The sequence below is a fragment of the Phoca vitulina genome, unplaced genomic scaffold, assembly GCF_004348235.1.
Source record: "Phoca vitulina isolate PV1807 unplaced genomic scaffold, GSC_HSeal_1.0 scaffold3, whole genome shotgun sequence".
NCBI lineage: Eukaryota > Metazoa > Chordata > Mammalia > Carnivora > Phocidae > Phoca > Phoca vitulina.
This window is the reverse complement of record NW_022589706.1, coordinates 81,877,878-81,893,082: the sequence shown is the minus strand read 5'-3', so window position 1 is coordinate 81,893,082 and position 15,205 is coordinate 81,877,878. Positions and strand designations below refer to the sequence as shown.

Below are 15,205 nucleotides of genomic sequence, written 5' to 3'. Positions count from 1 at the left end.
CATTCATTATATCCTAAAGGTATGAGATTATAAATTTCATTTATTTTAATGGAAATCCTTTTGAAACTATAAAAGTATAAAAGTTAAATGCATATACATATGTGCACACACACATACACATGTGTGCAAACATTTAGTAAGTATATAAAGTCAAATCCAATATATAAGCCATCACAGAACAAGAAGAGGGATCAATGCTAAAATATAAAACATAAAAATCATCAAAATTGACAAAAGAAGAGTCAAATTACTATGGCAAAAATTTTTAAAATTATTCTGGAATGACCTCTAGAAAGCTGCTTGGCCTAACTGTTTTTGTGAAAGTTTCTTCAAACCAATAATTGCCAAGGTATCGGAATTATTGCAGGGTACCACAAAGAAAAAGATTTTTCTAATTCGTTTCAAGAGGTTAGTATATTCTTGATCTGAAAAATTAACAAATATAGGATAAAAAATAGAAATCTATAAAGCAATTTTACTATTAATAGAGTTGTTAAAATTATAAGTAAATCTTAGAAAACTGAATGGAGTAGCATAGTAAAAGAATACCATACACTGATTAAGTAATTGCCAACAATTAGTCTCGCCTCCACACCATTCACATGCTAAACATAATCCCATCATTAATGCCTCTCATCACAGTAGTGTTACTTAAGGAAGAGGAATAAGTAGGGGGAGGACATGGGTAATTTGGAAAAAGAAATGTGCTTACTGTGTCAGTCCCCAAGAGGAGCCACTGTCCCATGCAGGCCAGGAAATAAAATGTTTTAAATAATCCTATTTTCCCCTCTTCTATTCTGAATTTCCTAGATGCTTTGAAATACACTAATTTCATTTATAATCCTTAAAAGAATCAATCAGAAATACTCAGGAGGAAAGCAAAAAACAAACAAAAAACAGTATCGTAAATGTTCCTGAGTGAGAATGAGATTGGTACAGTCTTTAAAATGTGAAACCAACCAAGTTTGGACTGAAGCCTTCTCATATTCCCATCGGTATTCCTATTCAGACATGGGTATTCTTCATGGCTCCAAGAAACTTCAAAATGCATTCAAATTAGGACTGTCCTCAAAATATAAACTGCTGACCAGTGCTCTCTGAAATTTTTGGAACGGTAAGATCTGATGTCTTATTCTAAGACCAGCTGAAAGTGAGTTAATTAAGTTACCACCAACGATAGCCAGCTTATCAGTGCTCCCCTCGACTTACAACAGTGTTGGCCAAGGTTAAGGTCATGTAGACATCATAATTACAGATTCTGGTTATCACTCTAAGGGTCTTCTTTATTATGAAAAGACATAACATATAAGCAATGTGTTCACAGTTCAAGCCAATGAAAATTGGAATTTGTTTACAACCATAATAAGAGTACGTGTTAAGTCAAATTGCCGTAAGTCAAGGACTGCTTACACTAAACCTCAATTTTATGGAGTATAGAGACACAATTTTATTGAGTATAGAGATGTACAATTTATATAATTATAATGTATACATATATGCACAAGTGTTAATATATGTGTATGTGTGCATTATGAGCTGAATTATGTCTCTCTCAAATTCATATGTTAAAATCCTAACCTTTAGTACCTCAGAATAGGTCTGTATTTGGAGACAGGTAATTAAGTTAAAATGAGGTCATTATGGTGGGCCCTTAGCCACTATGACTGGTGTCCTTTTAAGAAGAAAAAATTTGGACACAAACATACACAGGAAAGACCATGTGAAGAGACAGGGACAAGATGACCATGGACAAGCTAAGGAGAGAGGCTTCAGGAGCTGATGCCCTAATCTCACACTTCTAGCCTCAAGAACTGTGAGAAAATTAACTTTTGTTATTTAAACCACTCAGTCTATGATACTTTGCTATGATAGTCCTAGCAAACTAATACTCTGCTTATGTGTGTAATTTGAAATCTAATTGTTACTCATGTCGACAGGGGTCACCCTTACAACATAGTATCTCATTTCAGAGACTGTGTGAAGTCTAAGATCCTTCCTAAGATTCTTGAAAATTCCTAGGGACTAGTGTCCTTCTAGCTTCAACCTCCTGCCTCTTCTCAATTACCTCAGTTCAGATGTCATTTCTAATCTCCAACTTCTGTGGTCCTTATCCTGTGCTAACCTAGAGTGGACCTCAGGTTTCTCCATTAATTTCCATCAAAACAAAATAAAATAAAGTAAAATGCTAACAACAACCAAAAACAAAACAAAAACAAAAATCCACCTTCATACAAAGTAATCATGAACGCAGCTTACTTTATATCCCAGAAATGCAAAGAACTTAAAATTGAACATTAGCTATCTCTGCTCTAACATAGTCCTTTAGCCATTTGCACAAGTGGGAAATCCAGATTCCTGCCATGTTCTAATGTCCCCCACTACCTCCTTCTCCTTTCCCCTTCTATCTCTCTCTCTCTCTCCCTCCCTCCATCCATTCTTGATATACCTTGATCTTCTCTACTCTCTTCTTGGCTCTTCCCCCATTCCCAGCATTTTGGCAATCACTTTTTGTGAGTTTGACTTATGTTATCAGGATCCCCTTTTCTACTTCAAGTAGCTAATCGAACTATTTTCTCAAAGAATTTCCTTCCTCAGAGAAACCCCAGAGCCAGCCATTAAAGTAATACAGTTTTATTCCACCTACATTATATTTAGCCAAGTTTCTGTAAAGAGTGAAGGTAATTTTTCAAGTTGTTTTTTCACTCTGATCCAAAAAGAATTAAGATCAATTATTTAACATCATCTAATAACAATACATTACCCTTCTATGTAATCTCTAAATTGACTTAGATTTAAAACCACCATTAAACCTGTTGGAAATTATTTTTAAATTTTGAAGCCTCATTGGAACTTTTAATCACACATATGAACTCTGAACCTTATTTGTTAAACTGTCAACTGCTGCATTCAGCAAATGATTTAAATTATGATTGCAAAGTGGAAAACTAAGAACCTTCTACATCTGTGACATTTTATATGGAACACAGGAAAGATGGCTTCATTTTACCTTTATTCAAAAATCTCCCACACAATTAGTATGTGTTGATGTAGGTTGCCTATTTGAAGAATGTGTTTATGGTTTGAGGAAGAAAATGAAAATAAATTCTAGTTCAAAATCACTTCTTAGGAAACAGGCTACTACTGCCACCTGGGGGAGGTTCTTTCTGCTTCATTCAAGAAAGCCAAATGTGCTTGTCAGATGAATGAAAACGGTTCATGTTTTCCTTGTTATATCCACACAGGAAGACTTTTTAACTTTCTGCCCATGAAGTCATAAGGCATTCCAGATGTCTCCAAGATTCCTTCACACAGAAATACATACTTCACAGACTTTTTGAGAGGTATAAGAGAAGATGAATCAGAATACAACCATATTAAGGTTTCTACATCTTACACACTGAAAAGGTAGTTGGAGAAGTGGGGGTTATATAGAGAAAAAATTAAAGCTTTCAATAACAAAATGAAACCTGATTTTAAGCAAAATGTATTTGGCCTCAATTTACAGTTGGTTGTACTCCTTTTCTGAAATATGCTATCATTAATTGATACAGAAACTACATGTGCAGATATGAGCATGCTAGTGATTACATCAGTTAGGATAAGATAATTTCAATTCCATGGAAATAGCCAAGCATTTTCTTATAGAATTTTTGAATTTATGAACTAAATACTGTTATGACCTCAATATCTATTGATTGCATGTATATTGCATATCTATTTGTTGAAACTTTTGATGAAGTAGTATAAATGAGGAACATTCCATCATTTACAATGGAAAAAAACATAACCATTGCTTTTGAATCTAGTTTGTGTTTAATAGTTGTCAATCTTGCATCTTTACGCTGTAGATAAGCTGTTACCTAATAGAGATGCCCTAAAACAAAGAATTTAATCTTGGAAATAAAGTTTCAGGAAGTACCTGTTGAAATGACCAGCCTGTCAGATGACAAAAAAAAAAAAGTCAGTGCTGATTAGAGAAAGACAACTAACCATTTATGGGGAGGATTCTGGTAATAGATTAACTAAATAAAATACGTACAGTATCAGTCCCAGAATGGTACGGTAACACTGTCAGAAGGTTAAAGTTCATACCAAAGAACAACTGTACCAGCTCCAGGGAAGTCTTTGTGGAAAAAGTATTTTTAAGATTGGAAAAGGTAGGTGACATACAGCAAGTATATTGGGATTCTATAATAATTATTATTTTTTTAATTACTCATTTGATTCAGGAGTAAAAAGAAATCTGAGTGACTGTGGCTCAGCCAACACAGCTGAATGAGCTGGGTAAACTGGGGTCACCTTGAGGGGCTCCAAAAATGAGTGTCTTTTGTGTGAGGGTGTGAGGTTCCTTCAAAATGTTCATATTAGAGTCTAGGGAGTTTGGGGTGAGGGGCAATAGAGGACAAGAAAGGCCAGAGGTACATAAAACTGAATAATAGAAGTACAAGTTATAAGCAAAAATAGTAAATATGCAATTTTAATTAAATGTCCTTACTTCTGAATCAGCAGGTTGAGTTCATTTGGCAATTGGCTTGTAGCTCTGTTGTATTGATCTAATGAAAATGATCAATGACCTTAAAATGCTTATGTTCTACACAAAAGATTACCTCCATTTTAGGGGTGCTGTAAATGGAATAGATTCTCCCAAGATTCTCCTCCCTCCTAACTGAGCTACACAATGTGTTGGGCTTTACTTCCTTTATTCAAAAGCCAATAAGTTACCATGGTAGACCATGAAAATGATTTATTAATTACTTCAGAACAAAAATTACAAGCAGTTCTCATTTTCATCAGAATATTGCCTGGTTGTAAAAAAATAGTAAACAAAAACAGAAATCTTCTTTAACAGTATTCATGTTTCACAGGAGACAAACATTCAGGAAGTCAGGAAAGATAATTTTTTGCAGATGCCACTTGTGTATTCCAGGGGTGGGGAGGTGGGGAAGTAGGGATGTTATTTAACATGCCAGAAAGATCCATTTCTTCCACTCTTCTGTTCCTTCTTCTCCTCCAAGAGTGATTGATTTTCAAATACTGCTGCTAGTCTTTTTAATGAACTCAGAAAACTCAGCACCATTGCTAAACCGACTCACCTGCCACATTGATGAGTTAACATATTCCTCCTAAAGATGGTTTACATTATCTTCATGTAATTTGGTTTTTCTTCCCCTCATTTTCCTGCAATTATTGCTTCCTCATCTCTTCCTTATCTATATTTGACTTTTCTCTCCTCTCCCACTGCAAACTACCAATATTATTTCAATCTTCCCGCTGTCACTGGGGTGTCTCCACTTTAGTGGAGCACTCCTCCATGCTTTAGTCACTATGAATGAGGGGTAAGTAAGCCAAAAGTAGTACCAGCAGTGCTCCAGGCCAAGTAAAAAGCCTTACATTGGGTGAATATAGAAGCCTAACGGCTTATGCTGAACCTTTGTTTACCCACAGACATGACAGACTCCAACAAGATGATCATCAACTTGGCCCTCTTTGGCATGACTCAGAGTGGAAAAAGTTCTGCTGGGAACATTCTTCTGGGAAGCACAGACTTCCACAGCAGCTTTTCTCCATGTTCTGTAACCAAAGATTGTTGTCTAGGCCGCAGTTGTCACCTCTGTGGCTTCATGCGTCGAGGAGGGCAAGAGATAACCCTGCAGATCCAGGTGTTGGACACTCCAGGTTATCCACACAGCAGGTTGAAACAGGAGCATGTGAAACAGGAGGTCAAGGAGGCCCTGGCACATCACTTCGGGCAAGAGGGTCTCCATCTTGCGCTGCTGGTCCAGAGAGCAGACGTGCCTCTCTGCGGACAGGAAGCATCTTCCTCAGTCCAGATGATTCAGGTAATACAAAAAGGCAGTTACACTAATGCCATTATTTCTATTTGGAGGACATTATCCTATGACAATCTGCTCAAAAGAGTAGGTTAGAGCAAGTTTAAAACAAGTGTTGGTCAAATAGAAATGGTAAAAATTACTTGATTTTTCCTATCAAGAGTCATTTTTACAATTTCCTTTAGAGGAATTCAGTTAGTCATTTTACAACTATGTCACAGACAAACCCTCCACCCCCAAATAAGATGCTAGGCTTCAGAGGTTAACTAACCCCTGAATAAGTTTGTAAATGTGGCCTCCAGACTATCTGCTTCAGAATCAATTGGGCTGTTGTTAAAAATGCATATTCATCTAAGCCCTACTGAAACAGAATTTCAGGAGTAGAACCTGCATACCTGCATTTGCATAAATTTTCCATATATTTTTTTTTAAAATGGCAAAGTTTAAGAACTACTAAAACTTGCAACAAATGTGTGTTCATTCACTGATTCAGTCATTGAAAACTGTATCAGGTACTTACACAGAGCTTAATGATTGGTGAACAATATATGAGCCCTGCCCTCAAAAAACTTAACAGTGTAGAAGAGACAAATAAATAAACAAGTATAAGACAATGCATTAAGTGCCAAAGTAGTATAATGTAGCCTGGGGGAAAGCAGGTTTCACTGTGACTTACATCATGGTGAACTATGATTTATAGGAAAGAAATCAGGAATTTCAGATGCTCTGAGTGCCTCATCATCTGTAGGGTCAGCAACTGATCCACTGTAGCCAAGAAAAGACCACAGGGACCTCAGTGTGAACATGAATAACATATGCCACCTTTGCCAAGTGGTCCATCCATGTTTGTTTGTTCATTTATTAGAAGTCACTAAGTTGGAAGCTTGTTCAGCCAGTCTAGGTAAGGACCTTGGAATGGGGAGGGGTTCTGAGTATGGCTATAACTAGGAGATGGAGGGAGCAATACTTGCATATGGTACACACATATATGAACCAGGTCCATCTATAACCAACAATTCCTGGAAACTGCTCACTGAGCTGCTCCATTCTACTCAATCTCTTGATTCTCTAGTCTGGAGCCACCTAAATTTAACTGCTGGACTTGACTAGTATTACTCAGTAGCCTCATTAAGTCACCGAGATAAGAGAACTCATCATTACTAGAAGCTCCACAGGTAAACTACAGGGAGAATAGAAAGCAGACATTTTTCATTCAAGAATTTGTATAAATGCTACTCTTCTTTTGGCCCAATTTCTGATCACATCGATATAGGATCTGTTATACTTAGAAAGATAGTATACTTAGATTCAGAGAAATATTTTTTCCCTTTAACTAGTAAAGGCATAAGATTGTTCTAAATGACAGACACACTTTTTTTTTCAGTAACTGTGCATGTTTTTAAAAATGAAAAAAAAAAAAGCCATATGTGAAATCACAACAAACTAGCAGAAAAAATTAGGGTGACAAGAGTATAAAAAATATTCCTCATCATCCAACTCCTGAAAAGTCAAGGACATGCTGTGCAAAAGTAAAGAAGAGAAGATGATTGCAATTAAGAAACAATGTGGAATCTAAGAAAGCCCACAAACCTCCCCTAAACTACTAAAGCCTGCATTTCAAACAATATTTCTGGTAGAAATCAAGTGGGGGAAAACCTGTTGCCATTCCATCAGTGTAATTTTTTAAATAAGTTTTAAAGTTCATTTAAAGCTGCTATTAAATAAACATTTAGTTGAAGGTACAGATGGATATAACTCAGTAAATTCAGTAAATGTACAAATATTTCTCAAAAACTAATCTCTCTCCACATGTCTCTAAATTTTTCTCTATGCTGGTCCTATGCTTAGCTGAAAAGGGTATTTTAAAAGACATACATTTTAGGGGCGCCTGGGTGGCTCAGTCAGTTAAGTGTCTGCCTTCGGCTCAGGTTATGATCCCAGGGTCCTGGGGTTGAGCCCCGCATCGGGCTCCCTGCTCAGCAGGGAGTCTACTTCTCCCTTTCCCTCTGCCTGCCGCTCCCCCTTCTTGTGCTCTCTCTCTCTGCCAAATAAATAAATAAAAAATCTTTTTAAAAAAATAAAAAAATACAAGACATACATTTTAAAAACAGATTTTTTTTTCCAGTTTTAGGATATAGAACTCTATTGTAATCCCCTAATTTTTTTTATATAAGTGAATTTGATTCATACATGTCTCTGATCTTTTTAAAAGGTACCTGGCATACAGCCACCTTCTCTTAGCACTGCCTTCTTAATTCAGTGTTCAGTTCATGACTTAAAGGCAGAGAGGAGATGGGCTAGAATAAAACTCAGATCCAGAATTTTTTTTTCTAAATAAATATCTTTTCCCTCCCAGGAAAACTCAGCAGCCAAGATTTAGTAAGCTTCAGAGGGGCCCATGACCCCTGGGAGGCACTGCAGTCCTATTCTGGGCTTCTATCATAATTTTTGGTTGAAGATCGCCTATGCACAAGCTGGCTGTTTATGACCTTCTTCCTGAAGGTGCTTCAGTTACTGGTGGCAGCCATCTGGATGTGCTCACAGATTGGAAGCAGCTGCAGAATGTCTGAATATTCAACAGGACCAACAGCTGTTAGGAAGAGCAAGGAGTTGTTAAGGTCCTCTGGTTCCAGACACACCCTGGATTTCTTTTTCTTCCTGGCTTATGCAAAATGGGGAATGGAATATCTGCCTTCTCCCTTTTCCTTTCCTCCTTTCTGGGGGCACTCGTACCTGCCATGGAAGGAACCTACAAAGCCAATGCCAGAGAAGTGACCTCTTTTTTCCTGTACCTCCCTATGGTCTCTTTAAATATCTCTTTTAATTTGTGCTCTAATATTTTTTAGAGGGGTTATAGGCTGCCAGCTATGACAAATGAAACATTTCCTCAAATGATCCTTTTTTCTTTATTTATGTTAGGCCTTATAATTTACAGCAAAATGGTGGAGATGTCAGTGAGTCATCTTCCCAAAATTGGGAAATAAAGGGAATGATTCATCTAAATATTATCTGAATATCATTTGAATGTTATTTAAAAATCCACAAATAATGAATAAGAGAAGACAGAATAAAGTCACCTTAAGAAAAGTGCTAGCAAGCAGCCAAACTGCACTAGGAACTGAATCCAGGAATTGACTTAAGTCCAAATTCTTTCCACTATCATGGTACCATGTATTATTACTGTACATAATCAGGCTTCAAGGAGATATTTTTTATTTAGAATGAACAACTCAAATATTGATGTTATAGGTGGGTGTGTATACAAAAGGCTCAGAAAGGCCAATGCAAGGCCTGAAAATACTTAATGAAGATAATGGGCTTAGTTGTTGGATAGAATTTAGTTGAAAACTAAGCCTATAAATGTTACTATGAGTTTCTTGGCTTCAGTTCCTCACTTATAAAATGAGAATAATTTTACCTATGTTGAAGAGTTTTAAGGGTTATGTTTAATGAATGTAATGGGATTGTGCATTGTGCCTGACTTATAGTAGATTCACAGAAAGTTACTACCATTGTTAACATTTTTATTGTCATTGTCACTACGCAAATTGTGATGAGTATTCAAACGAATTACTAGATATGAGCAATCTATTATAGAGGTTAAGAGCATGGGCTCTAGAGTAAGTTATACTTGTGTTCAAGCTCCTACTTAGTTATTTATTTGCTTTATGACCTTGGGCAAGCAGCTTCTCTAAATTTCAATCTTTTCATTGGTAAATTGGGAAAAATAATAGTGTTTACTTGACTGGGTTATTTTCAGGACTAATTTCATAATAACATAACAGTAAATTAACTCAGGCACTAGCACAAGACGAGTGTACACTAAATGTCAGCTATGGCCATTATAATTTTATTGTTAGTTTTGTCTTATGCTAAAATTAGGACATATTATTTGTAACCTTCTTCAGGATTATCTTGATAGGCTTCAGAAGAAAATCAGAGTGAAATCAAATTTACACAGCCCTGATGTATAAGAACTTCCCTATTAATTTAGAAAAAAAATCTGGGAAGAAAATTCACTGGTTTAGTAAAGGTTAAAGTGAGAAGCTCCAATTTAGTGGGAAGGACATGTCTGGGCAGGTAGGGGACCTCTGTTATAGGCCCAGGCCTGCCAACAATCAGCTGTGCGGCTTTGGCCATTTAACATCACATGTCACAATATCCCCTTCTGTAAAATAAGGCAATTTGGACAGAAGATCTGTAAGGCTGAATATTCACTGAATCTGATCTAACAAGGTCTTATCATTCAGCTCTTGGAGAAGGAAATGTGGTGCTTTCAGTGGGATGAGAGTAAAGGAATAGTCTGAAATATAAAGAACGGTCCTTATTGTCCTCCTGTTCCATGATAATTTTTTTTCTCAGTTGATGTAATAGTTGGCTTTTTAAAAAATTCCCCCTAAAAAGTCCAGATGCTATGATTTCATCAACCACAAACAAATGGGGCAGGGCTGGTGAGGTCCTGGGAAAATGAACATAATTCCTGGAAAACAAAGTTTATATCCTAACGAGCTGTCCCAAAAGGACTAGATGGACTCATACCCATTAGCACTCTGAAACCAAACAATTCGTGATTGATTGTAAAATTTCCATCTAGCTTAGTACTATATTTAAATTATTAACACCAGATAACTTACATTAACTTATCTTACTCTTGGATTTTTATGTGAGGTATCAATCAACTGTGATTATTCTTTCTCTGGGTCCATAGAGAACACGTTTGGCCACTAACATGATGACTATACACCAAGTGACACTATTTTCAAATAGTCAACTATTTTCCAGCCAAAAATCAATCTAAAGATTATAAGCTAAATCAACCATTCTCTTCTATTTCTGGCAGTAATTCAAAAGTGCAATTTCCCTCACAGTTTAGGACATGAGCATCCTTTCATAAATAATTATCAACATGTAAAAACTTCCCAGTGGCTGAACACATGGACTTGTAAGTAGTGCCGAGCTTACAAATCTATTTTCCTTAGGTGGTTTAACTCATTTTTCCTGAATGTTATTATAGTTTAAAGTATAGGAAATGTCTGGTGGAGACAAAAAGGGAATGTGTTAATGTTACAACCCAGAAAACCAGGAACTAAAGACATACTGTGAAAGTTATACCATTGAATGCAATAAGTACTAACCTAGCAAAAGAAGAATTCTATATTATAATATATAACTCAGGAAGGGATCGCTTGGACCAAACAGTTTATTTAGCATGAATTTTTATTATGGTGATGTTTTAAAAATATTTAATGACAAATGTGGTTCATGCATCAACCAAAACCCATGGGGTAGACCTGGGGGTAGCCCTCAAGAGGTTAAGGGTAGTGTCTATTTATTAACTTGTAACACACATTTCAATATTATGACAATCAAAATAAACACATTAATAATGTACTGGGTGAATATCAGAACTAGCTCTAAATTTGAGAAACTTTCAGAGACAAGAATGTTCAAGGATCAATAACTATATAGAAGTAAAGTCCCAATACTACACAATCCCCAATAAGGCTCAATCACTCCCTTTACTTGGTAAGTCTTCACTGCCCCGTAACTCTCTTGTTGATTCCTATGCTCAAGGAATCATCACATGCTAGAAACTTCTCCTGACTCCTCCCTTTACCTCACTTTCCACCCCCACCCCAAACCGGGCCAAATGTCTGCCTCTATAGCACCAATATATTTTCTATCACAACACCTGCAATTACAACAAATGGGAAGTATTTTCTTTCCTGTCTGTCCCTCTTCCTCAGTTCTAAGTTAGTACAAAAGAATCTCCACTAGACATAAGCAGAAAAGTGTATGTCATGGTCCACTGTGTCCCTGGAACAAAGTAACCCTCAATAAATATTTGCAGAAGGAATAAATCACCTGGAATTCTTTTTAAAATTCAAATTCCCAGGTTCCATCCCTAAAGATTCTGACACACTTGTAGCAAGCATCTCAAGTGGTTCTGATGCACATAACCCAGGAATCTTTTTATTCCCAGAAAATAGATTTAGCACTTCATTAATTTTTCAACTATTTGTATTAATTTGCTAGGCTGCCAGAACAAGGTTCATTACCTGGGTGGCTTGTAAGCAACACAAATTTATTACCCCTCACTTCCAGAGGCTAGGAATCTGAAATGAACATTAGCAGGATTAGTTCCTTCTGTGGGCTGTAAGTGAAGACTCTATCCAAGGGTTCTGTCCTTGGCTTATGGATGACTGTCTTTATCTTTACATGGCATTTTCCCCTGTATTCATATCTTTGTCCATAATTCTCTGTTTTATAAGGACACCAATCGTATTGCATTAGTGGCCTTAACTTGACTAATTACATTGGCAACAACCCTATTGCCAAATAAAGTCACATTCTGAGGTACTAGAAGTTAGGATTTCAACATATGAGTTTGGAGGGGGTACACAATTCAAACCATAACACCACTTTATTTTGTGACTCTCTGATCTTCTCTCACAAGAAATATGTTACAACATGCTAAGCATGACAAATTTTGCTATGTCACTATTACCTAAAATGTGATGTTGACATTACACATATACTTAGATTTACAAAGAGCTATCGTCTTTAAAAGTTGGGTTAATTTAAATTTTGCTAATTTGTGTTTTGACGGCACATAAGAATATACCAATTAAAGTACCTTTTAAAAAATTCTTTTGTAAAGTTTAGAATCTGTTAAAAATAATTATTCATTTAATGTACTGATCTTGAAACTTCAGTTCAGATTTTCTTCAGGCAGGGCACTTTTAGGAGAATCAGAAATATACAATTATTCTATGGTGTAGACAAATTTTAAACAGATATGAGGAAAAATTTTGGACTTATTCATAGAGAGAGTCTTTCTGAATGCAAAAGAGAAAGTGCAGACTACATGCAAATCCATGAGAATGAACTATAGAACAAAAGAGAAATTTTATAGGAAGGTAAATTTTGTGTCCCAAAGATTAAACTTCAAAACCGAAGACTCAAAACAAATAAATAAAACCCTAAACCTTCTGTATGAGATGATGGTGAGGGTCCAAATTACAGATTAATCCAACCAATTTCTACTGAGAGTTTACAACGTGCTAGAGGCTTCAATTGATATAGAAAGACAGACTCTGCCTTCCAAAAGCTCATGGTCAAGGTACAGAGATAAATGTGTAAATACATAGCTCTGATAAATGACAAACTATATTAGGAATTATAATTGGTAACCATGGTCTCGAGATGTTCAAGTTTAAATATATTGTCCCACAGTTGCCATATTTCCATATTATTTACATGTCTTGATTCTTCCTTCCTTCATCTCTCTCCCTCTTTCTTCCTTTCATTTTCAGTTTTTCAGTCTTATAAATACCAATCCCACATTTGTTATATACTTTGAAAATAGCTTCCCAAACTGTCTTTCAATTTTTTAAGATTTTTTTAAACCAGAGTTTGTACTGATACTATCTCCCACAAAGCATTATGTTGAATTTCAAAAGGATAAAGCCTGTAAAGTGCCCAGCATAATACCTAGCACTAAATATTAGTTGTTCTTTCTTCTTTCTTTCTTCTGATTACTAGAGGTCCTGGATATTTCTTGTTATATTTATTCCTAAGTATTTTATATTTTTCTGAGGACTCAGAAATAAGTAATACTTTAAACCTTCTATCTGAGATGATGGTGAGGGTCTAAATTCCAAGTTGCTATTATAAACTGGTAGCACCTTTGAAAATATAATGGTAACGAGAATATTTGGAATGAAGGGAATGTCATTTTACTTTCACAATGTCATGATTTCATATAACTTTTGAAATATTAAAAATGTTAAATGGTTATTTCTAGACACCTTTCATATTGTGTGAACAATTTGCCACATCCCATCACTTCCATTTTATATCAGCTTATTTTCACTAATCAAAAAAGACATCATTCCATAACCAACTTCCACATATTACTAACCAAAGGAATACCAGTCTTTGATGTTTTTCAACCACATTAGATAAAGTCATCTGATAAACTGGGCTTGATTCTAGGCACGTGAAGAGGATGCAAATCACAGTGATATTTTGTAGTTGTTCCAAATCACTAAATGTAGTTTGATCTTAGCTTTTCCATTACATGTCATCTGATTAATCAATAGATTGTAACCAGATTATGTAATTATAAATCCTCAGAGGATACTTTTAGTTATGATAATAACAAACATTCCTATAAAAAAAGATATGACAATGCCCTTGGCCAAAGTCCTTTGACTTAAAGGAATTGTGGTTCTAACAGCTTCAGGTTGGCAGGTAAATATAAATTATTGCTGAATGTTGTAAATGAAATTGTATCATATGCAGCATTAATAATATGCAGTTCTGAATTTGTGTATACATAAATTATAAGAGCAAAATAAAATGTTAGAGATAAAGCCCCCTCCCTTTTTTTTTTTTTTTTACAAAATCCACCCATCTTTCTCCATTTACTTACATTATTTGACCCCATCTTCACTTCCCATTACATATATCAGCTTTTAGTAACATAATGACATCCAGATCTGTTGACTGTCTATGTTGGACCATAATAACTCCTTTGCTTGTGTTTGAGGAATATAGGCCAAGGCAAATAGCCATTTAACTTCTTTCTTTCAGGAACTTCTGGGACATGCTTGGAAGAATTACACTGCCATTCTTTTCACCCATGCAGAGAAAATAGAAGAGGCTGGGTTCAGTGAAGATAAATATTTGCATGAGGCCTCCGATACACTGCTAACCCTGCTAAATTCTATTCAGCACAGATATATTTTCCAGTATAAAAAAGGAAACTCACTTAATGAACAAAGAATAAAAATCTTAGAAAGAATCATGGAATTTATAAAAGAAAATTGTTACCAAGCTCTTACCTTTAAATAAAATTTAAAGTAACATAATGACATTGGATTTTAGAGTCAGAAACCTTGTTTCAAAATGCCTCTGTTAGGGGCACCTGGGTGGCTCAGTCATTAAGCGTCTGCGTTCGGCTCAGGTCGTGATCCCAGGGTCCTGGGATGGAGCCCCGCATTGGGCTCCCTGCTCGGCGTGAGGCTGCTTCTCCCTCTCCTACTCCCCCTGCTTGTGTTCCCTCTCTCACTGTCTCTCTCTCGGTCAAATAAATAAAAATAAAAATCTTTAAAAAAAAAAGTGCCTCCGTTCTGCATGGAGCACTGGGTGTTATGCACAAACAATGAATCATGGAACACTATATCTAAAACTAATGATGTAATGTATGGGGATTAACATAACAATAAAAAAATTTTAAAAAAAAAGTGCCTCTGTTAGAATGGATGAGGACTCTCAGAACTCCCATAGGCAGCTGGTGAGAGTGTACATTGGTATAACCACTTTTGGACAACTGTTTGGCAGTTAAGAAAAATATAAAGTAATCAAGA

At 35.9% G+C, this 15,205-nt stretch overlaps 2 protein-coding genes across 5 annotated transcripts in view; one reads left to right on the top strand and one right to left on the bottom strand.

Moving 5' to 3' along the window:
- AIMP1 (aminoacyl tRNA synthetase complex interacting multifunctional protein 1) overlaps window positions 1-15,205 on the bottom strand; it is a 167,428-nt gene that overhangs the window by 110,017 nt on the left and 42,206 nt on the right. Inside the window, exon 9 of one of the 4 annotated variants that reach the window (XR_004298893.1) lies at window positions 7,967-14,468. The exons of the other annotated variants lie outside the window; for them this stretch is intronic. The gene's annotated coding sequence lies outside the window, so the exon portion shown is untranslated. Of the gene's footprint in view, window positions 1-7,966; window positions 14,469-15,205 lie in introns of those variants that run through there. 4 annotated transcript variants of the gene reach the window in all.
- GIMD1 (GIMAP family P-loop NTPase domain containing 1) lies at window positions 1,655-14,690 on the top strand. The gene is made up of 2 exons (XM_032400961.1): window positions 1,655-5,840; window positions 14,430-14,690. The coding sequence occupies exons 1-2, from the start codon at window positions 5,421-5,423 to the stop codon at window positions 14,688-14,690; spliced, it is 681 nt and encodes a 226-aa protein (XP_032256852.1). The 5' UTR covers window positions 1,655-5,420.